General features: G+C 39.1%; 1 protein-coding gene across 13 annotated transcripts in view; it reads right to left on the reverse strand.

Moving 5' to 3' along the window:
• Positions 1–24,727, reverse strand: part of LOC18424437 (protein REVEILLE 6) — a 43,542-nt gene extending 18,815 nt beyond the window's left edge. For 4 of the 13 annotated variants that reach the window (XR_016041445.1, XR_016041444.1, XM_020676549.2 and 1 more), the window contains exons 1-5: positions 24,268–24,697; positions 23,545–23,602; positions 5,674–5,797; positions 5,399–5,578; positions 4,469–4,594 (exon numbers count right to left, since the gene is read on the reverse strand). Coding sequence is in view for 8 of the 13 variants with exons in the window: in XM_020676549.2 (XP_020532208.1) it covers positions 4,469–4,594; positions 5,399–5,578; positions 5,674–5,797; positions 23,545–23,602; positions 24,268–24,407 (628 nt within the window). In the remaining 5 variants the exon portion in view is untranslated. Of the gene's footprint in view, positions 1–4,468; positions 4,595–4,690; positions 4,797–5,398; positions 5,579–5,673; positions 5,798–23,544; positions 23,603–24,267 lie in introns of all 13 variants that reach the window. The other 9 variants (XR_016041448.1, XR_016041447.1, XM_088848019.1 and 6 more) reach the window with 4 other exon arrangements.
• Positions 24,728–24,995: the final 268 nt, after the last annotated feature.

Below are 24,995 nucleotides of genomic sequence, written 5' to 3' on the forward strand. Positions count from 1 at the left end.
GAATCTCAAGGAAGTGTGTATTATAGTAATGATGGAGGAAAATTTTATGCTCTTCCACGCTTATATTTAGCACCAAAAAATGGTTTTGTCTGCCCTATGTTTTTTGAGATTTCAGAAAAGGAATTTTTAAGAGTTGATTTCGAAGACATCAAAACAAGTTTGTTGTGCAATGGAGATCTTGAAAAGTTTTAGACTCTGCCTCTGCTTCTACTCTTGCTCCAAATGATGCAAGTACAGATGATGAAAATGAAGAAATTGTGGGACAAAGTAAGATGATGACTTGGAAAGATGTAGTCTCGGGAAAAAAGAACAAACAACAGGAAGATTGCTCAACATCCTGCCATACCAAATAATCGAAGAAGACAAGTTCTCTATCAAGTGATAATGAATCTAATGATGCATTAGTTTTTTCTGATGAAGATGCTTATGTTGAACAATTGAAACAATGTTTTCAAAGTGATTATAAGGGTGATTATAGGAAACTTTTAAAAAAAGCATTCAATGAGGAAGAAATTTAAAAGGAACATATGTATCAAATTCGAAAAATGGTGCAAGGATGATTATAGGAAACTGTTTGAAAAACCATTAAAAGAGGAAGAAATTTCAAAAGAAAATATGTATCAAATTTGGTGCATTCTCAAAATCTATTACTAGTACCTGCAAAAATTGCAATAAATGGAGTTGCAAATTGGAAAACGATAAGTTATTTCTTGATATTGGCCCTAATATATATTTTTGCACCAAAGAATTATGGAAAACTTAGGTGAACTATTCACAAGGGCAAGAAGTTGATACCATGAATAATAGAATAAGTGTAGAGGTTTTAGAGAGGGAAAGAGAGCTTGATACCAGAAAGGAATGAGCAACATTCTAGAAAGGGGATGGAAAAAGAGAAATTAAGCAAAGAGAGGTCAAAAGGGTGGAGATAGAGCTAAAGCTTAAGAGGGCTTGAAAGAGGGGAAGACGTAAAGAGGGAAGTAAAGAGGGCTTCAAACAAGTGAAGAAATAAAGAGGGAAGTAAAGAAGACTTTAAGAGAAGTAAAGAAGTGTTCCAGAAAGAGGTTGAGAAGTAAAGAAGGGTTTAATGAAAGTAAAAAAGGTACCACAAAGACTTGAAGAGCAGTTTAATGAAGAAAGACTTGAAGCGCAGTATACAAAGGTTGGAAACACCAAGAACTTACTCTATTTTTTGGAATTTTTTATATTAAAAACAATTTGGAAATAAAGACACACCAACGACTTGACTCTATCTTTGGGATTTTTGTGTCTTAGCAACTTTGATTTGGTCTTAGAACCTTAATTCAAGAATGTTGCAATAGATTGTTTCCAAAAAAATAAATGCAGGTGATAGCTACGTTCGTCTTTGGAAAACAAGAAAAAAAGTAAGACATTGCTAAATAAAATTCTCAATAGCTCTCTTCATCAAAGATTGTTATGGGCTCCATGACCTATACACAAGAGAGAGCTCACATTTCCAAGCATGCATGATATTCCATCACCTACAAGGCAAACCCATGTATGAAGCGATTTTGTTAACCAACAATCAAGCAATAGAAGCCCTTTGAGAGGTGGACAAGACCCAATGAACTAGCCCCAATGGAGTTTAGCGTATTTTTCGTGACCTCATTCCTCAATAGAACCACAACACGATTATACTTTGTATCTCATCCCTACTTCTTCTTTCTCCTTGCCCTCATTTGTTGCCTTTCCTTGAAATCAGACACAAGTCACAATTTACAAGGTGTGTAAAGTTGTGAACAGTAACATAAACAGGAAATCATGACATTTAGAAAGCTTTTAGGTCATAAAAAAAATAGAGATCCATACTCTATTGTATATGAACCCAAAAAAATGTGCCATTGAAACTCGCACCCAAAGAATAGGATACTCGATTCTATGTTGGTGGAATCGCAGTTTTGCTAGCTCATGAAACGATGATTTTTGGTATAACGATATGGGTCCCATTAAAATAGGATCGAGATCTCTTATTTCCTAGATTGAGATCCCATATTTCGGAGTGCTGGAACGAGATCCGGGAGCGAAAACGACCCCTCCTTAGAAGATCCTGGAAACTATGGCCAAGAAACCAACCAAGTGGCTGAGTGGCTTGGCAAAGCAGGGGCAGTAAGTAGGGCGGCAATGAGCAGCTCCACCACTAGCCATCTAAGTTCCTCTATCCCCTTAATAGCCACATCCCTCTTCTATTTCCTACCTTTCTATTTCCTACCTCTTATCCTTTCCCTCCCCCCCCCAATCTCTCTCTCCCCATCCAATGTCTCTCCTCCCCTCCTCTATCCTTCCCCCTTTTGTATGCCTCCTCCTTCTATTTCTCTTCCTTGTTTATGTACAGGAGCCACAAGGTGTGATGCCATTTTTTAGTTTTTTAGACACTCGCACATTTTGAACAGTAAGGGGTTTTAAGATACCAAATTTTGTATAAGGCTCCAGACATGTGGGTAGCCCATTTTTTTAAGCTTTATGTAATGTTCTTACAGTACCTTAATATACAGATCAAATATTTCCTAAAAGGAAAAAAAAAACTACACAGGCTCCACTCTGCCATGACAATGCATACAATTTTGTTTTAAAAAAAAAGAAAGACACAAAATGAGGGGAAAATATAAATGGGATGGTCTCCTTATGCAAGAGTGATTAGCATGGTAATACTTTCACAAATTCATTTAATGCAAAAATTTCAAAAAATTCTACAAAAACAGCAATGCTTCTTTGCAACGAAATCATCATTACTCTAAAAAATACTAGTCAAAAGATCATGAAAACGGACTGAAGAACAAAAGTTTATTGCATTTCACGTGTGGCTGCACCTAACATGGTCCCTGAACAGGTAAAATTGAGAAGAAGCTCAGACTAATTTGTTTTTAATGTATTTTATTTCTCAATAGGTCTACAGCATACTTCAAGAGATTGACATACAGTATTCTACTGGTCCATATCTAGCAGTTATGGCATAGTTCATGCATATATGGAATCTCAAAAATGCCAAGCTCGCTGATAAAGGCCTTCTATTTGAACTCCACGGTCCACTAATTTAACCACAGCAAGATGCACTCAAAGACTCCTAAATGCAATATCAAAAGCCCTAAGTTCATATCAGGAGTTGTACTCTTTACACGAGTTCGCATGACACAACAATCTTCTTCGAAAATGAGGGTGCATTTGCAATTGGTAACATAATGTATAAGGTTTTCTCAAAAGCCTTTATGTGTGCCGCTTGGTTTAGTTCATATAATAAATTAAACTATAAAGGTTTGGAAAAATGATGGGCACCATCTCCCGCTTTGACCATTGGAGGCAAAATCAGGAAACTGCAGATGAACATATATCCCCTTTGCTACAGGCATTCGTGTTGCTTTGTGCAACACAAATCTAATAATCAACAGCCTTTGCTTCTCTCCATTCTGCTCCAGAAACCCTAGCCTTCGAATGTCAATCAAGGGTTTCTGGATATCCTATCACATGGAAAAATAGAAATTCTGATTATCCTTTGAATCTTGATTCCTTCAAGGATCTTCAACCCTCTATAAAGTTTGGCAAGCTTCAAGAAAAGTTTGCTAGCATGTGATAAACCCAAGTTTTCCATGCATTGGGTCCACCTCAAAGTGAGATTTTTATTGCAGGGCATGATTCTCCTCTATTGGTAATGCAAACAAATCACTTATGTATACAACATTAAAAGTGGCATAAATTATTCACCCAAAAACAATGGCGTAAATTCCCTTAGAGAAGGGTACAATAAACCTCATAATACATTGATGCAGAATACAAAACACTGAACCATAAATCCAACCTCAGTTGGATCAGCCTACTCTTAAAAACAAATATGATGAATAATCCAATTTGAGGATCATGTGCATATTCATTAAATAAAGGTTCAATGATGCAACAAAGTCCGAGTCCTATCTCTATCACAAACTCCGTTTAAACTTCACATAAACAATTAACAATTAACAAAACAAAATTTGAGAGCACAACCTAGAAAGTAGTTTTTTAGCCCAATTAAGATAGGCTGCCCATCTTGGGAAGATGCTTAGATATAGGCCATAGAAGGATTTTTTCCCTTTTCAAAATTTCTAGATGGTTTTGCTACGATTAGATAAACAATGTTAAAAAAAACAAAAAATGATTTTAAGTTCGTAAAAGCCTAGATCTTGAAATTCACCAAATGGATAACTTAGATTCCTTGTTGGAGGGGACTCATTTTGACCATATCTAGGGTGAAAATTGAATTTTGTTTTTTTTTAGGATTGAGGGTGTGTGCACTTACGGGGTCAAACAAATGCTACAAATATGATTTTATAGAGGTGTCCCTTCATTATATTACAATGACATGGTGACATGAAATCACATCCCATATATATATATATATATATATATATATATATATATATATATATATATATATATATATAGTCACAAAAATAGACATGATCTCCAATGTGCTACCAACCTGGAAGTTGTGTGCCATGATTCCCTTGATCTGCTGTTTCAGAAGCTGCCCAAGGCCTTGGAGAGCTCTCGGTGCTACTACAACTGCAATTGTTCACTGCTACAGTACCAGCAGGTCCAACATCATCTAGAAAGTCAACAGAGCAGTAAAGCAAAATTATTGCAGATGCCACACGTAGAATGAAAATCTACTGATAGACTTCTAGGGAAAGGGAAATCATACACATGTGCCTCAGACATTGCATTGGTGATGCAGGTGCCCCAAAATCTCTTGTTGAAGATCCAATGCCAAGACCAGTTATACAATTTTGGGCAATTTATCGAAATACCTATGAGAGATGAACAATTTAACATTTCAGCAAAATTGTTTGATTTAATTTCAAAATACCCATCAAAATACAATGATTATGATTTGGAATAGTTACAAATGTGTAAAATGTTAAATAATGCATCTCTCATGGGTATTTTGTTAAATTTCCCTACAATTTCTATGGCTATTTTACCCATAGTCCAGTGTATGCAACCATACTACTAAGGAAGAAAAATAAAAAGAGAAAAAAAATATAAATAAATTTTTTAAAAAGGACATTTTTGTCCTTTATAATCTTGCTTGCAAAGGCCCAGAGTTCTGGAAAAACAAAAAGTAAGAAGAAAAAGATCCCATTACTAATATTTATACGATTATTAAATTTCTTTCATTATTTTGCTCCATAGGAAAACCTTGACCGAGGGCAACATAGTCATGACAAAATTCTTGGCCCTATACAGGTTGCTGTTTGTAATTATGTGATTCAGTTTCCTGGATTTCTAAATTTGAGGCACCTGCACATCAAATGCATGTTTTCCAAGCATTCATTTGTGATTTCACATGCATCTAGAATAACAGGTACAGCTTGCAGTGGAATGCAAGCTATTGACAAACAGATACAACCTTTGGGCGCATTTGGTACACTGAGAGGTGAAACAGTTGGATGGGCCCAAGAAGACACTGCACCAGTAGTGGTAGAGTTCCTAAGCAGTGAAGATGAATCTGTTCTGTGGGAATATCCAGATTCGAGCCTACAAGAGGTACTAGGTGGAAAGATGACATGTGCTTGTGGTGGCACTGATACTGCAAAATTTTCAAAATAGTAACAGGTAAAATCCTCTATGTAAAATGTGGCACTCAGATATCACGAAAAAACATGTGTGGAAAACTATATTAACCATTTTTAGAGGCTTTCTGCGGATATGGATGAGCAGCTTTGCGCTTGGGCCGAGGAGGTGGCACATGTTCGCTAGTCCCATTTTTCTGAACCTTCAAAAAGTACTTCTGTGCATGACTCCGAATCTGCAAAGCAGATAACATTTTTATGATAAGCTTACAGACCTGAGAGCTAATATTAGAAGAGCATAACCAATGACCATTAAAGGAGTAGCAAATAATATCCAAGCCTATGAATGTACCCTATACAGAGAAGAAAAATCAACATATTAAAAATCAAATGGGAAAACTTAGTCAAAGTTGAATAAACCAATACAGACGTGTTCAGAAAGGTGTAACAAGCACATTATAAGAGTTGTCATCTAGACCGCATCACCACTTGCCAGAATATTACACAATCAGAGTAAAAGGTCACTATCACCTCTGCCATTTCCATATTAGTATCAACTTGTAACATATTTTGCACTTACAGTACACCACCTTACAACTTAACAAAGATCTTAAAGCTCACTGAATGAAAGGAAGCCTCAGAAGTCACAATTACAGAGGTCATACAAACAATGCTTTCTGTATGTTTTTCATAATTGACAAAATTTTAAACTACTCTTACCATTACCCTATAGTAGTTTCTCTCAATCTTCCAATTCACATGGCTATCAAATCTCATGACTATTGGTACTCCATTTACCATTCGAATCATAGTTACCAGAATCCACCCAGGTGGCGATTCTGTTTCGGAATCTTAATTCAGCGATTCGATTAACAAATCTTCATGGAACCCGCTTCCTTGAAGTTAGGAATCTCGCTTCCACCTTTATCGAATCACAATCAGCATTTTCTTGGAATCCAGATTCCACAGCATCAAATACCGCGGTTCATAGGCGCACAAAATTGTGATTAGATCAACAAGGAATCTTGCTTCCAATTTTTAAGCATATCAATCTACGTTATTTAGAATCAGAATCTCATTTTTCAAGTACAGATGTCAAAACCAAAAATCTCATTTTCAAGGATATATATAGCAAAACAAAATATCATTTTCAAGAATATATAAGATAATATTTGTGTGTCTAATAAACACAAACACGAATTCCCTAGTGGACTAGTGAAACACTCAGTTATTTAAAAAATTATTATTATTTAATATATAATATGTGTATAAAAACTCTATGGGTGTCTTACAAACTCTACTAAACATTATTCCTAGATAATGAGAACCCAAAATAAATAATCCTTTTCTCAGATTTTTATTACTAATAAATCAACCATGTTTAATTTCTTTATTCAATCTAGAACCTCAATAGTTGGCTGCTGCAATTTTTTCTATTCTCTTAGAAAATACTCTAGTGTGAGAACTAAATGGTTTTGAATGTTCTCAGATCTCAGGTTCAAAATCGACAATATGACGGGAAGAAACTCTGCCTCTACGTTCTCTCGACGGCCTGTTCACTCTGCGAACCAGCCCTACACCTTTAAACAACAACTTGGGTCTTCCTCAGTGGAGTTCACAGGAGTTGGAGGAGGAGTATATACTAATATTGTCCGTAAGTTCTCCAGTTCTCCTGGTGACAAGCGCAGGAACCCAGAACCTTCTCGATCCCTCGTCTCAGACTGGGAGACAATATACAACCTTTATCCTCGCTTTCCCTCTCAGAGCTCCCACCCTAAACCCTTTGTCCATGTTCTTCAGAGCCAGCCAAAGACCCCAGCGTCTTACACTAAGATTGTAGCTTCCAACGTACCCGTTCCCCTTTCGTCTCTGTCCTCTTCCCCTCTCCCCCCAGCTGTGCCCACGGTAGACTGCCTTTCCGAGGACCCAAACCTCCCCATTCAAATCCCTGACTCTGTTTCTCGGCCTTTATCTGCTAAGTTGCAAGCAGCGCTAGTAGGGGTTTTGTCCCTCGACGCAACGACATTAGGGGTATTGAGAAATGGGCACAGATTATGTGGGAAGAACCTAATGTTACATGCAGGAACTTGTCCAATGAGGATGTTGTGTTCTCCTTCCCATCCCTGACTCTGGCTTAGAAAGCAGTGGAAAACCAATCCAAACTTACCTTTAAAAGGGCCAAGCTTTCCCTAAAGCCTTGGTCTCCCAAGCAAGGATCCTCAGCCTCTTCCAAATTCTGGGTTACCTTAAAAAATATTCCTCTGCATGCATGGTCTCCCTTTACTTTTAGAAAACTTGCTCAAAAGTGTGGCAGGCTCATTTCCATCAACTGGAAGTAGTCTCTGGAATTTCCCCCGCTGGGTTCAATGCAAGTTCTACTGGAGACTCTTAATCCTTCAGCTCTACCCTCAAAAATCTGGATCAAGGTAGAGGAATCTTGATACCCAATCCTCATCGGCTGGTCATCGGCAGCTTGGGACCTCCCTACTCAGAAGGGCAACAAGATGACAGAACAGTGGACGGTGGTCCACCGGAAAAATAGACGGAGGCCACCGTGAATGATCAACCCAAGGTGCCGTGAATGATCAACCCAAGGTGCCCATCTCTCGCTACAAGGTCGCTACACGTGTCCACTCAGTCAGGCTTCAACAATTGCCCCCTGCCTGGAGCCCGTTCCAACCACCTTGATGATGTCAGTGAGATCCAACAGTTAGATCTCACTCGTAATGAGTCTGCGACAGCCGACTACCCGTTGAAATACCCATCTCACCCCACTCCTGGCCATCATGGTGACCCCTCCCATCCCGAGGTCTCTTCGACACTTGTCCAGCACCATTCACAGGTGTCCTCTCCTATGACCTCTGTAAAGGTTCCTGATGTCCCATCACCGACTGGTTCTAACCCCTTGGTGAGTAACCTCCTACCCCTCGAGTACTCCTCTCCCTCCTCTCGTCAGTCAGTTTTATCTGACCCCTATTCCCCCTCCCCAAAAGTTCTCCCTCTGGATCCTCTGATTTCGAAGTCCTCCCCTGTCTTGCCAGAGCCCCTTGGAGCCGCTGCTGTCCCCTTTCTAAAGGAGACCATCCCATCGAGTGATGTCCTCCCCCAATTGGCCCCCTCCCTCGTTTATCCACAGTGAGCCTTCCCCACTGTCCCCACCCTTTCAGAGATTCAGGTATTCCTTCCTCACTTCTAAGGAGGCAGAGCAGAGAACTCCCCCACAAAAGAAGAACCTCTTTTTAGCGACAGAGGCTACAGATGAAGGTAGAAGTGTCCCAACGGCTAACCTCTCTCCTATTGCTCTGAACCTTCCCCTCCGTGAACCCCTTCTTGACCTGTTTGTCTGCTCCTTGTCTACTCCCTGCCTATCCCCCTACTCCCTGCCTATCCCCCTTGCCTCCTCCTGCATCCCTGGAAATGGAATGGTCCCAGTACCCAATTGGAGTCATGATGATCCTCACCTACTGCCCTTCGCTGTTAAACCTGGAGGCAATAGCTGCTAATCTTTCCCATTACATTCCTTTTCACCCTGAATTGTCCCCCATATACAGGGTTAGCTCCTCCCTTATTTCTTTCTACCGAATTCATGGCCACCCCCTTATCCCTCGTACAGCCTTCCCCATCATCGACAAGCATCTTCCACATTTCCACCTAGCACTTAACCCCTCCTACTTCGTGAGCCACATTATTGAATCAGAGGCTTTCTCTTCTAGTTCTCCTCTTCCCCTCGTCTTTCCCCCACCCTGTTTTGTCCCTTCACCACTTCGTCAACCTTCCCCTGCTACACCTCCCCCTACGCCTTATGAACCTTTATGCTTCATGACTTACAGCTTAACCCAACCTCTGTATCGGGGACCACCTAACCTCTCCAACCCCTTAACCGCCAACCTGCTCTGTACACTATTCCCCGCCTCTCCTACCTCTCCTCCTTTTACGAAGGCTCCTGCCCCTGCTTCAACGCATCACCAGAACCTAAGGATCTGCAGCAGTCGACGACTGGGAATGAGGAATTGGCCAGGTAAGACAGCATCGATGACATCAGCTTTGAGCAATCCAAAGAAAAGGTTAAGTTTTTCTTCAAAGTTATGGGTTTTAAATTCTCAGATTCACCACCAGCTGCTCCTCTCTTTGAATTCTACCTCGGGGGATAATGGACAGAGGAGGAAAAAAGGCTACAGAGAACTGATCAACCTTTTTTCCTCCATTAACCCCGAGCTTCTCTATCCCTCGGACCTGTCCACCGAGGCCACTGCAGTAACTGGTAGGTCTCCAGACAGGAGATCACCCAAACTTGCAGCAGCAGCACCCACCAACCTTGCCTAGATGAAGATCTTATCTTGGAATATCAGGGGACTTGGCCACACCTCTAAACAAAAAGCAGTTAGAGACCTGTGTGCCAAGTCGAAACCCTCCTTATTGATTATTTTAGAAACCAAACAACCTGATCCTGACCTTCGCTCTGTTAGAAAAGTGTGGGGTAGATCACCATGCCAATGGATCTCTTGCCCAGCTCTAGGGGCCTCGGGAAGGATCTGGGTGATTTGGGACCCCATGGAACACTCTCTGACTTCCACTCACATAGGTGATTTTCAGTCACGGTCCTCCTCTCCAGGAGAACTGACCACCTTAAGTGGAAGTTTACTGCTGTGTACGGCCACAACAGGTCAGCTCCGAGGCCAAAATTTTGGGAAGAAATTGAAGATATCGCCAACCTTTCTCACCCCATCTGGTGTCTGGGGGGGTGATTTCAATATCACCAGATGGTCTTTTGAAAGAAACTCCTCTTCCCAAGTCACCACATCCATGTATGAATTCTCCGACCTCATTTCCAGACTCGAATTAATTGAAATTTCACTTTTAGGGAATCAATTCACTTGGTCGGACCATGGAGCCCAACCCACTCTATCTAAATTGGACAGATTCTTAGTCTCCCCTTTTTGGAATGAAAACTTTCCAGGGTCTCACACCTTTACTCTCCCTAAACTCATTTCAGATCATTGCCCCATACTTCTCAGTACCCAATCTGGTCCTAGAGGACCGAAACCCTTTCGTTTCGAACTGGCTTGGACCTTAGAAAAAGAGCTGACAACACTCATTGATTCTTGGTGGCAAGGTTTCTCAAATCAAGTCTTTGGTAGAGCTGGTTTCAGGCTTCAGAAAAAGTTGCAGCTCCTCAAAAAATTTATTATTTCATGGAAATCCTCCCTGCAAGGAAACTTCTCAGTGTCAAAAAGATCTCAGCTGGAGATTATCCAGAACCTAGATAAGATTGAGGAATCCAGAGATTTGTCCCATGACGAAGCCAACCTCAGACAAAAAACCAAAATAGAATACCTCACCACGCTCAAAAACGAAGAACTATTCTGGTATCAAAGGTCTAGAGTCACTTGGCTGAAGTCAGGGGGCCTAAATACCAAGTACTTCCATAGAATAGCAAGCAGTAGACGCCGAACTAATATGATCCAAACCATCAAAGTTGGAGAGGTGCTGCTTGATTTGGATAGTGAGATTGAAGGAGCCATTTCATCTCACTTCAATAACCTTTACTCCGACCCTAACCTACCCAGACTCTCTATGGAAGGCATTGAGTTCAAAACCCTTCCTGCTGAGAAAGCTGCATGGATTGAGCGCCCCTTCTCTGATGACGAAATTGAGAAGGCGGTCAAGGAACTGGCCCCTGACAAGGCTCTTGGGCCCGATGGATTCCCTGTGCCTCAGTTCAAAACCTATTGGACCACGTTTAAGGAAGATTTTAAACTTTTCTTTGAGGAATTCTATGAGAGAGGCATTCTAAATAAAGCCATCAATGCCACCTTCCTCGTTATGGTACCCAAAATTGAAGGAGCAGAGAACATTAAGGACTTTAGACCTATTAGCCTCCTTAATTCCTCCTACAAAATCCTCTCAAAAGTCCTTGCCTCCCGATTAAAACAGGTCCTAAATCTAGTTATCTCCCCATCCCAGTCAGCTTTTATTAACAACAGACAGATCCTAGATGGAGTCCTGGTAGGCCATGAATGTATCCACTCACGCCATAAAAGGAAAAAACCAGGCCTTATCTTCAAGATCGATTGGGAAAAAGCTTGTGATCACGTTGATTGGTCAATCCTTGATCAAACCTTATACAGCACGGGTTTTGGAGAGAGATGGAGGAAATGGATGAAAGGGTGCTACCCTAGGCCCTTTTTCTCGGTCCTCATCAATGGTTCCCCTAAGGGATTCTTTCTTGCCTCAAGGGGCCTTAGACAAGGAAACCCATTATCCCCCTTCCTATTTACCATAATGGGAGAAGTTTCAGTCAGTCCATTTCCAGATTATACGAGGCTAGATTACTATCTGGTTTCAAAGCAAGTAGAGCAAGCCCAATAGTGTCTAACCTGCAATACACAGATGACACACTGGTTTTCCTTGATGCTAATGAGAGGGAGATCCTTAACCTTAAAATTTTCCTAGCTTGCTTTGAAATAGCTACTGGTTTTAAGGTCAAATATGGCTAAGTAAAAAATGATTGGAGTTGGCCTAAATGCATCCCAAACAAGAAGCTTTATCACAGGGTGGGAATTCGTGGTAGAAGACCTCCCCACTACTTACCTGGAACTCCCGCTAGGCCTTGGTAGACCCAAAAAACAGATGTGGGCCCAGGTGGTTGATAGAATAGATAGAAGGCTAGCTGGGTGGAAAGGGTGTTACCTGTCTTTGCCAGGCAGATGCACACTTATCAAAGCCTCTTTAGCAAATACACCCATCTTCTTCATGTAGTATCAGATTCCAGTTACTATAGCTAAGAGGATGGAACAGCTTATGAGAAACATTTTGTGGTCTGCTTCGGCAGAGACCAAGAAAATACACCTTCTATCTTGGAACAAGATTTGCACCCACAAACGAAGGGAGGTTTGGGGATTACAGAGTTAAGGAAACAAAACTTGGCACTGTTGGGAAAATGGTGGTGGAGGTTAGCTTATCACGAGAACCAATTATGGGCTTAGGTGATAAAAGGCAAACACAGCCTCCCTTCTTCAAAGTGCTTGCCAGAGAGTAACACACCTACCTCTGGGTCAGGTATATGGAAATCTTTAAGATCCATCCTCCCAAGCTTTAGAGAGCACATTAGATTCCATGCAAGAGGAGGACAAGTGGCTAGCCTCCTTAACATTCAAAGACAGATACCCCTCACTTTACATCCTTTCTAATTACAAAGAATCCACAATAGAGGAGGTCATGACCAACTCAGGTAGCAGAAGGACTTAGAGTCCGTCTTTTAAAAGGCAGCTATCTGAGGACTAACTTATTGCCTTCTCTTCTCTAAGCTTGGAATTGCATGGAGTCTTCCTTGCTCAGTCAGGGAAACACTCGATGATATGGACTCCTTCCCCATCAGGAAGATTCTCTGTTAAATCTTTTTATAAGGTTCTAGTAGAGGGGAATGACAATTCTGACATCTCAAGCAAAGCATGGGACTCTATAGCTCCACGAAGGGCCCAATTCTTCCAATGGCTTGCAACTCTAGGAAAATCCCTAACCACTGATAATCACCACAAAAGAGGCTTCCAAATACCTAACAGATGTGTAATGTGCTTAGAAGAGGAAGAAAAGGTTACACACCTGTTATTACACTGCAAGTTCGCCTTTTCTGTTTGGAGCAAACTCATTCAGTTGTTTAGTTTGACATGGGTGATTCCACCTTCTATTCCATCTTTGATAGCCCAATCTGTCGAGGACAAATGGAGAAAATCAGGTAAAATTCTGTGGAAAGCATCCTTAGCGGCTACCCTATGGCATCTAGGGAAGGAAAGAAACTCTAGAACTTTTCAAGGGGAAAAGAACTCAACCCTCACTCTCTTCCATAAAATAACAAACTTTGTTATTTTTTGGGCAACCCACCATAAATTGTTCACAGAATCTCGGCATCTTCCTTTCTACAAGATTGGAGTAATCTTCTATTCCTCACCCATCATAAAAGTGAAATCAATCCCAGATGGACACCTCCCCTAGAAGGTCAGATTAAACTCAATTTTGATGGGTGCTCTTTAGGTAACCCTGGTCCTGCAGGCATTGGAGGAGTGTTTAGAAACTTTGAAGGAACTATCCTCCTTTCGTTCTCGGAGTTCATAGGAACAAAAGACTCACAAATAGTAAAAGCTTTCGCCCTTCTAACTGGAATCAAACATTTTAACCTTATATCCTGCTCATAGAAGGAGACGCCAAGAATATCATAACCTGAGGATCTGGGAAAAGTGACCCACCTTGGTATTTGAGTCACATTTTTTATGAGACTAACCACCTATGCAGGGACTTGGATGTCATGTGGCAGCATACCCGAAGGACCACAAACGCAACCGTAGACACACTCGCTAAAGGAGCAGCACGCCAATCTTCTTCACAGAATGCTTAGTTTAGATAGACTATGTGCAAGGGCAACTATAGGCCATCCTTTTGTCTGCTTTTGTATATGGGCAGTTCTATAAACCCCACCATGTAAACTACTTTAATGTAGAGTTCAACTTGTGGCTGGACCGCTCTTGGTCCTCCCCTCAGGGACCACGACACAAGTTGGGCTAAGCTTAGAGGCCAACTGTATTGAAATTTTTGTACTATGTATTGTGCTTCGCTTTTATAATTTTAAGTTAACAGTTATCAAAAAAAAAAAAATCTAGAACCTCAATAAACCTCGAATCTAGTTCTATGGGTACTCGACTTGATTCCAACATCCATAGGGAACCGTGATTAAGGTCACTTAATACATCAATTTCAACACTAGGGAAATACTTGTGTTCAGGTCTTTAAGACCACAATGGACCTCCATTCTATTACAAGAGGAACCCTAACTAGCGTAACAATACATTGATTTCAATATTAAGGGATTCTTGATTAAGGGTACTCTAGAACCTCGAAATTTTTGTCCCATGAAACACGTTTCTTCATGATTTCTGATGCGGTTCCAAATTGATTGCATGTGCGATTCCAAAAAGGTAGGAATCTCAATTCCAAGTGGGCAATGTTAAAGAAGGCATAGGCCGTCTAAGTGGCGACGGCTCTGCGACGCCTAAGCGAGTGCCCAGACCCAAAGGAGGCCTTCATTGTCCTTTTTTTTATTAAAAAAAAGTTGGATCCTTACACCTCCCCTTAATTTATTGTATATATTACATAACAATAATTACAAATTAATACTACTTTTTTGGTTTACCAATAAATGAATTACTATCACATGCAAAAAGCATTTTCGAGAAATTAATAATTACAAATTAATATCATCTTTTGGTTTATCAATAAATTAATAATTACTGTTACATGCAAAGAACATTTTCGAGAAATTAATAATTACAAATTAGTACTATCTTTTGGTTTACCAATAAATTAATAATTACTGTTATATGCAAAAAACATTTTCGATAAACTAATAATTACAAATAAATATTATCTTTTGGTTTACTGTTACATACAAAAAATATTTTTGATAAATTAATAATTACAAATTAATATTGTCTTTTGGTTTACCAATAAATTGATGGAAAAAATTAATAATTATGGATACATGCAAAAATTATTTTCGAGTAATTAATAATTACGAATTAATATTATTTTTTGGTTTACCAATAAATTAATAATTACTATTACCTGCAAAAGCATTTTTGATAGTATACTATTTTTTTGGTTTACCAATGAATTAATTACTGTCACATACAAAAAGCATTTTTGAGAATTTAATAATTACGAATTAATACTATTCTTTTGGTTTACCAATAAATTAATTACCATGCAAAAAACGTTTTTGAGAAATTAATAATTACGAATTATTTTGGTTTACCAATAAATAAATTACTATCACATACAAAAAGCATTTTCGAGAAATTAATAATTACAAACTAATATTATCTTTTGGTTTACCAATAAATTAATAATTACTGTTATATGCAAAAAGCATTTTCAATAAATTAATAATTATGAATTAATATAATTTTTTGGTTTACCAATACATTAATTACTACCACATGCAAAAAGCAACACTATTTTTTGGGTTTACCAATAAATTAATAATTACTATCACATGCAAAATGAATTTTTGATAAATTAATAATCAATAATTACCAATAAATTAATAATTACGAATTAGTAAATTAATAATCATGAATTGATTAATTATTATATTTTCAATGCGGCGTTTAGGCACCCGCCTTTTACACCGCCTGGGCGGGCGCCTAGAGGATTTTGCCAAATACTCCCCGACTTTTACACCGCTTGGGCGGGTGCCTAGAGGTTTTTGCCTAATACTCCCCGCCTTACCCACACCTAGTCATTTTTTGAAAAAGTTTGCCTAGGCGACCGGGCAGTTGATTTTTCGAACATTGCAAGTGGGTAACAACATGATTTCCAAAAAGTAGAAATCTCATCTCCTGTAATATGCATTTTCTACGGAAGGTGCTTCTCACCATAGGAATCTTCTAGCTGATCATGATTTCACGCTTTTGAATCTCTCGTGCTTCCAACAACTATGGTTCTAATCCACTTGTCACATGAGCGACCCAAGGTTTGAATCTAGTAAAAGGCATACTTTCCCATTGAGTAATGTTACCTCTGGCAAAAAATAAAAGTAATGGCTCCATTCTTGAAATTTACATGGAATGGTTTCTCTTTATAAGAATTTGGCCAGTTGGAAGTCTTATCAGATATTCCCATAAAGGAGTTAGACTAATAATAATGTTAGTAAAAGAGCCCGGGTTTAATTGGTTAGCGCTTGACGATTTGCAATGCTACGTCCTAGGCTCAATTCCTACCAAGGATAGGGGCCCTCTCCCCACTTACTCAAAAAAAAAAAGTGGTGTACTAATATAAAAACACTTTAAAAAAAAAAAAATAGAACCTCAAAAAAATAATGTCTAAAGACATCAACATGAATATGACCCATCTGTTTGGAATGTACCACAATAATTTCTTCACTAAGTGTGCACAATCTTAATAAGCAAAAGAAGTATAGATTTTCTAAGACTAACAGCTAGTAGACAATAAAATTATTCTGGTAAAACTAACCAAGCCCACTTGGGGACAAGCCCAATTGACTCAGCTCAGAAACCTGCCGAGTCTCAGCGTAGTGACATGGAGAGTTTGGCCAAGTTTCACATTTTCACCTTCACTTTATGAAAGTCAGGCAGAGTCATACAAAAGTAAGCTGAGTCTTGCTGAGTCCATTCAAATCTGTACCAGTCAGAGTCCTGAGTCGAGGCCCTTGTTTTTAACTCACATTCAAACTCATAATGTTGAATTCAGACATATTCATTTAAGCCATGTCATTTACTTTATAAATGGTTGATAAAGTTCACAGGGTTGACTTGGTTCAAATGACTGATGGTTTATTATTTGGCTCATTTCCAACTTGCATTTTTTGGCTTCAGAATCATTTGGAAAGCATGCGGCATATAGCATGAGGACATATAAAAAAACCATAACATAAAAGAAACCTCCCTATTAGTTCGAACTCCAAAAGGAAAAAGAAATCAATATTTATTTGAATCATTCATTCAATTACTAGTTCAATGGCAAAGTTTTACCTTGATCACTATCTAACCAGCATAATTATTTCGATAATCATACTGATTGTTAAACGGGAAATTCCAATAATCACAGTTTCAAAGTGAGGTTGGGTCCAAATAGGACAAAAATACTCATTATCCCCAAAGAACTCCTTGAGAATCTAATCATCAAGCATAAAGAGCTAAAAAGCACCCTAACACAGCTTGTCCTGACATTAACCCCCTTAGCATGACGAGAAGTCATAACCATCAAAGGACAACTATTTGAGGTTCGCTACATGAATCTTGTTCTGCCATGGCGCTCTATCAAGGGTCATACCCTAAATCAGGCTATACGTCACCATACCTCTTCTCACTACTTCCATCCATGTTTTTTTGGGTCTTCCTCTTGCCTTTTTGAAGCCATCTACTTGAACCAAATCACCCGTAACTGGTGTTGTTCTAGGCATACAAATACTGTAAGAAAACAATAAAAGGAGGGGTCTACATCAGGTTAAGGAACATTTGGTTCACAGATGCCTTAAAACCTCGGCTCATCTGATGCAAGATCGAAAATCATGAGACTAAGAAGCCAAAAAGGGAAGTAATTGTGGAAGAGATCAAGAACAACCCCATAGAGACTTTTGAAAAGAGTACTGGGGAAAAAGCCTACTACACCTTATATGTGTGAGTGTGACTAGCAAGCCTAGGAGGCAAGGTGGGATAGGAAAATAATTTCCCAGCTAGGTCAGCACTACAAATCCATCCAACCATCAAAATGTGTTTGCTGGGGGGGAGAGGACAATACAAGAGGTACACGTGTGTAGCTTGGTGGATGTATAATTCAGCAATCCCATTTAGATATTTTCAACCTATGTTGGATGCAATAGACATCCATAAGCCTAGATATAAAGGTCGTAATGTCCTAGCTTCCATAAGCCCGAAGTTGGTTGTTGAAAAATAATGTGGATGAGGTGAGGGTAAACATTGAGCCTTACAAGGAGAAATGGGCCAGCCAGGAATGCTCCATGATGGCTGATGGGTGGACTGTTGGAAAAGAGAGAGAGTTGATTAATTTTTTTGGTCTACTATAATCAAGGGACAACTTTCATGAGATCTATAGATGCCTTTGATGTTATTAAGACATGATTAGTATTATTTGGACTGTTTAAGGACATTATTGAGGAAATGAGACCACAACATGTAGTCCAGTAAATTGCTGATAATGCAACTAATTCCAGTCGCTGAAAAAGCATTATCCCACAAGCTTTTGGACCTCATGTCTTGCGTACTGCATTGATTTGATGCTTGAGGATATACAGAAGAGGAAGAAAGGTCATGCAATTGAAGAAAGATGAAATATATTACAAATTTCTCTACAATCACTCCTTTGTCCTCAATCAAATAAGAGATCATCCAAATCAGAGGGAGCTGGTGAGGGCAGTTATAACAAGGTTTACCACTAACTTCCTCACATTAAGAGTATTTTGCAGCAAAAGAACACCCTAAGAGCCATGGTTATCTCAAGAGCCACTAACTTCCTCACATCTGTCTGGGCCTACCCCTTGCCCTTTTCGAGCCTTCTACTTGAACTAACTTGCACCTCCTAACAAGTGCTGTACTAGGTCTGCGCCACACATGGCCAGCCCATCTAAGTTTACTCTCTCTCATCTTATCGCCTATTTAATCTACTTATGTTTAAAACTTTAAAATAGTATGAAATGTTATGAGATGTAGGGCATTCAAAGACCCACATGCTTGCACACAATTGACTTGGAGAACATTGCTATTGTTGAAGAATGGGTCATCAAGCACATGTGCCAGTTCCGGAATGCATTGAAGAGCAATAAATTGGATGATTGGATGGAGATGTAACCACTAGAACAACGTAACTATTGAGTTTCTATGTTTTTAACTTTAAGCACTTATTTGTTTTGTAAGTAAATTATTAATAAGACTCCTGGCTCCTATAATGTATGACTAATTAGAATTAGTAAATTACAAATTTTCAGTTTTATCCATCATAACTTAGTAATATATACTTTCTCATAGGTGGTAGGGAAGATGATTTAGAGGCATTGAATAGAGAGGTTTTGAATGAAGATGATGAAGAATTTTCATTACATATGACTTGAGTTCATTTGTTTTAGCATTTATGCATATGTAATCATTGGTGCAATGTAACAATCTAACTCCTCTTCTCAAAAAAAAACTATAACAACCTAACTACAAGATGTGGACTCATGGAGTTGTGCATGGTTTATGACTTTTTGTCTTTGACTCTATAATTATATTGGGAAAAAGACATATACTCCTTCTTTAAATTTGGAGTTCCGTATACACCCTCAGTCCATGGGAGGCCAGTGTAGCCCCTCGAAGTTTTAAAAAAGGGACAAACACCATCCTCTTCACCATTTTCCTTTTCATTTTCTGAAACCGCCCTTTCTTATTCCCTCTGTCCAAAAAAAAAAAAAACTTCCCTTCTCTCATCTAATCCCATTATATCCCTCTCTCCCTAAAAAAAGAGCAGCAGACATCTCTCTCCACAAAGAAGAGCAACAATCCTTATCTTAGCCCAAAGAGCAGCAGTGCAGCCCTTTCTCTCTCTCTCTCTCTGAATTTCAAGTTCACCCTGTTTGAGAGAGGATGAAATGGTTGTGGCCTTTGTCCAGATATGCTTCCCTTCTTTCTTTTTCTTATTGCTAAAAACTAGGGTGTTGGGACGACTAGGTTTCTTTTCTAAGCTTTCAAGGCTCAAGGTTTAGTTTATTACATTTTCATGAAAAGAGAGGAAGACTGCCTGAGCTTTGGATGTTTCTTCTACTTCTTGTTCTAAACTTCTAATTCACGAATTAGGGTTTTGGATCAATGATTTTTGGTTTCAGTAAATTAGGGTCTCATATACTACAGTTTGCTGAGTAGCAGGATGAATGGGTCATAGATCGAGTATTTCAAAAGAATTCAGGGGGACATAAGACTGCAGTTACAGGTTTTATGAGGTTGAATTCTTTTGGAGATGAACTGGGTTCTCCTTTCCCTCCATTAATGGAATCCCCAGACAAAATCAAGCCCTGTTATGATCAAGCTCAAAATGTGACCTGCTTCTCCAATAGAGGAGAGGACCACAGCCACAACCACCCTGAAGAAGGCTCAGTGATGAATGAATACTTCCATACTTCTTTCTTCACGAGCAATTATATAGACACAGCAAACCAACTTCATCTCTCTATCCAAAAGCTCCATTTGAGAGGCCTTTCTATGCTCCAAGTGTTCAATGTTTACTTAGCCCTAGGCTGGATTCTGTGATAAGCAATTTTGCAAGCTCTTCTCAACAGCCATGGCTCAGATTCAAAGCACTTGAAGCTGAACCAGGTATTGGCAAAACCAGAGTATATGACTCCTAATTGACCAGCCATGATTAGCATATCTCAAGAGCCTCGGTTCAGTAGTCAGGCAAATGTTGAGATCTCTTCAGTGGTATCTAACTATGAAATGGGGACGAGGCCTTTTCCTGATCATGAGGATCACCCGTCTTCTAATGGACCAGCGGACCTTGATTGTCTTCAGAACTATTAGAAAAGGAAAAATCCTAGAGAAGCTTGTGATGTAAATTATTCTTTTTTTCTTTTACATATGGTGTATAATTTTCAGGAAAAAGTAACACACACACACACAACATGACGGCATCGTATAAGAACAAATTAAGCTTCTTCACATTTTACTATTTTTCATTTATACATCTCTGAGAGTATCATTTCTTGTTCTTGTTCAAAACTATTTAGGAAATCAAGGATTCATAGGATGGATTTGTACAGTTGAAGAGGAGTTTGCACCTAACACTTTAATTATGATGAGGGATAGTGAAGACGGCGCCTTTGGGCCCAGTGAGAGAGAGAGATGGCCACGCTTCTTTGGGAGGAGGGAGATGGCTGCAGCCCTTTTTTTCTTCTTTTTTTTTGGGGGGGTGTGGGGGTGGGGGAGGGGAAGGGAAAGAGTGGGAGGGGGGAGAGAGAGAGAGAGAGAGAGAGAGAGAGGGGTGGGGGAGGGGAAGGGAAAGAGTGGGAGGGGGGAGAGAGAGAGAGAGAGAGAGAGAGAGAGAGAGAGAGAGAGAGGGAGGAGGGGGGGGTCACAAGATTAGGTGGGAGAGAAGGGATGGGAATTTTTTAGTATTTTGGATCAAGGGAGATAAATAAAAAGATAAAAGGAAGTCTTGGAAATGGAAATGGGAGAAGTGAGGGGGGGAGTGAAGGGTTGTCCCTTTTTAAACTTCCAGAGGGGAGGGGTCCACAGGCTTCCAGTGGACCAAGGGATGTATAATAGGACTATAAGTTAAGGCAAGGATATATGTCTTTTTCCAAATTATACTGCTATATGACTTCAGGAAAGTGAGAGAATGGCAGTGAGCCAACTACGAAGTATGGGCTGTGGAGCGCTGTATGGAACTATGAAGTATAAATATTTGGATATGATTGTGAAGATATATTATGTGATTCAATCCCATTCAATTTCATTGTTTATACTTGAGACTTAGTACTTTATTGGAGTGCATCATGAGATTTGATGTGTGATATTTAAATATTTTGTAATTTTGGCTCCTATCTAGTGCATTTATGAATATGTATATTTTTCTTATTGTTCCTAATAATGTTTTAAGTTTTTTGTTTTCTAATTTTTAGGATTTTTTCTGTTTTTCTCTCTTTGTTCAATTTCTTTCTATTTTTCATAAATCTTTTCCCCTATTTTTAAGATCTTGACCGGTCTGACTGGTAAACTAGTCCGGTTCAACCAGTCTGATCGAACTGGTGTCCCCACCAGTTTGACCTCCTGTTGAGTCTTGATGCCATTGTTCAATACCTTATTTTACAACCCTATCATGCGACTGAAAGGTTCCAAATATGAGATGAGAGATGGGTTCTCATTTAGCTACCTCTCAAACTACATAAAATCAATGGGAAATCCTGAGACAAAATGGAAAATTAGGTAGATGAATAGCTTATCTCCATCATCTTCCCATAAGTCACAAAATCCATTTTCCAAAGTAGATAGGTTTAAAACCTGAACAACATGATCATGAGTCTTTTCCACCACCACTTTACCAACCAAGCCTCCTTTCCTTTTGCAATGAGTCCAATCACTCATGATCAATAAACACCCCATCCACTATTAGCAAAGATCTAATAGAAGCACCCAGGCAAGGGGAGCTAATAGGTCCCACAGCTTCCCTCAGATATTATATACTACACAAACTAATCAGTCTTAATTCTATAATGTCCTTCAACCTCTCTCTCTTTTGGAATCAAAATTGTGTAATAATAGCTCCTAAGGCTTATCTCAACTTTTTTGTATAGGATAATAGTTTCTAAACTGTATTTGTTTCTACAATGTCTTCCATCCCCTTATGTTGGCTAGGGTCAGGACTCAGAAAAATAGTAATCACCTTAAGCTTTATCCTATCTATGAAAGAATTTCTCAAAAATCTCCAAGATGCTATTTCAGCAACTTTTTCAATGCTACAGAAAGAAAGAATGAGGGGAGGAGTACCCATTGAGATAGGTAATTCCCTTTTTTTTGATAGGTTAGTGTGGGATTTGAACCTGGAAGGTGCATGATTGCCTTGTAGCTCATATATCGTGTTTCACACCACATACTCTTCAAATGCCTTCGCAAATAGGAGATGATCCCACCCTAATTGTGGTTTATATACACCCTCCTATATACAAGATAGAGGAAAGGGGCTCAAATAAAAACAAATAAAATAACACAAAAAGTATGGCTAACCCTGAGATCAACTCCACGAATCGAAAATATGTCAACAAAATAGCACTCCCATGAAAGTGAGAAATGGAGCTGCTTAGAAATGGAATGTACTAGGTAATAAGGCTATACTTTGGAGCAGGGGTCACAGATAGTTAATACCAAACCACCTTCCCAGATTGTGTTTCCTATACTTTCAATTTCAAATGTATTATGTTCCCTATTCCGCAGCAAGGATCACAGATAGTTAATACCAAAACCACCTTCCCAGATTGTGTTTCCCAAACTGTTCATAATAACTATCGTACATTACTTTGATTATGGAATGAAAGGACAAACTGAAAAGCCGACATTTTAAGTAGCAAGAACTACAGATCTAACAATCTAATTCACTTTCAATTTCTATCCTTAAGATAGGTAATTTGTTGCTAGCTCAGAACATTCCACAGTCTTAGCTCTTCCTGTACGTCAATTTGAGAGGACCCATCATGATCACAATAATTGTCACCTTTGGACTTCAGGTTTTTTTGCACTTAAGTTCCAGGAACAGTCAGTCTTTAACTAAGAAATACAGACTTGAATCAATGTTCAGAAACTGTTTTTCTTTAGAATGTAATTCTGTAACCTATTGATGGTTACAATACAGTAATGAAAACTAGTATAATACACTCAAAAGGAAATCTCCAATGAACAAATAAAAAACTTACAGCCTCAGGAATAGTTACCTGGATCACTGTCTTTGAGCCGACAAATGCTTCAATTTTCTTCCAGTCCCGATCAAATCTGAAAAGGAATGAAAGCAAAACCACATTTTCAAAGTTTATCACAGCATTTCTCATTCAAAAAACAATACCACTTGCAAACCAATAATAAGCTCATACGTGACAATCCCTACTCCACGAGAAGCTAAAAATCATGAGCCAAAGCAATAGCTTGATTCTCAGAAAAAAGTTTTAAACAGCTTGATTTTCAGGCAATGTTTTTTTTGGGAGCAAGCACCCTAAAACACAGAGTCAGACATGCACAATCAAAAGGACCAAATCCACCCAAATTATAAAAAAGCTCAAACATAACAATTCACCCACATTATAAGAAAGCTCAAACATAACAATTCCTAGAAAGCAATGGAAACTGCAGAAAATATCAGAGCTTGAGGCCCATATCACCTAAACACAACAAGAAGCTTCTTGAAAAAGGAAAAAACCAACCGCCGACGACTTCATTCCTAATAAAATAAAACCTAATAATATGAAGGACCTATTAAAAAGATAACTAAAACCCAGCAAAAGGGGAGAGGAAAGAGGTGGTCCATGTATTAGACAAGTCAGGAAACAGAGTAAAGCACATTTCTTCCATGAATGACTCCAAACCCATATTGGGTTCACAAGGAGGAGAGATAAAGAGAGGAAAGAGAAAGAAATGAGACAAAGAGAGAGAGAGGGAGTTACAGTTGCAGAGCCTCGAGGAACTTGTCATGCTCCTGTTCAGTCCAGCTCTCTCTGGACTTTGTGATGGTGTACGGCTTTCTTATCTTCTTGCTGGAATCGTCTGAGGAGGTCGTAAGGGACCCTAAGCTCGGAAGCGCCATTATTCTCCACAGAACTAGGTCGAACAAAAATGCAGAAGCAAACCATGAGAGAGAAAGAGAGTGTGGTCTCAATCTCAATAAAAGTCACAGTCGTTGTTACTTGGGCTTAATGTGTGGCCATGGCTGACCAAACCACTGTGTAAAGTAATTGAAACGTACTCCCTCTCTTTCGAAGCGTCAACAAACGGACCTTTAAGTTTCAATAAAATAAAAGCTGCGTACGTGCGTCTCACTGCCCGTGAATCACCGGAGCATGTGCGTTGGTATTTGAGGATGGAATATAAAAAAAGGGCAAAAAATTTATATAGAGCCCAGGCTCTAAATAATCAAATTAGGTCCACCTCAAATATTTCACTAAAATAGGTTGTTTTGACGTCTAAATATCATCAAATAGATCATCTTGACATAATGGTGTATCAAATAGATCATCTTGACATCATGGTGTATGGACATGAAAAAAGATTAGATTTTAAGTTTTGAAAATAGTGTATCTTCTAACGTATTGTTGGGCGGTCAATTTTTTAAATTTTCACGTTTTTATGGTTCGGCTCGATCAACCGTATTTTTTGAAACATTAAATTTTATAAT

The sequence above is a fragment of the Amborella trichopoda genome, chromosome 9 (genome assembly GCF_054954075.1).
Source record: "Amborella trichopoda isolate Santa Cruz 75 chromosome 9, AtrichopodaSantaCruz75HAP2 v2.0, whole genome shotgun sequence".
Lineage (NCBI taxonomy): Eukaryota > Viridiplantae > Streptophyta > Magnoliopsida > Amborellales > Amborellaceae > Amborella > Amborella trichopoda.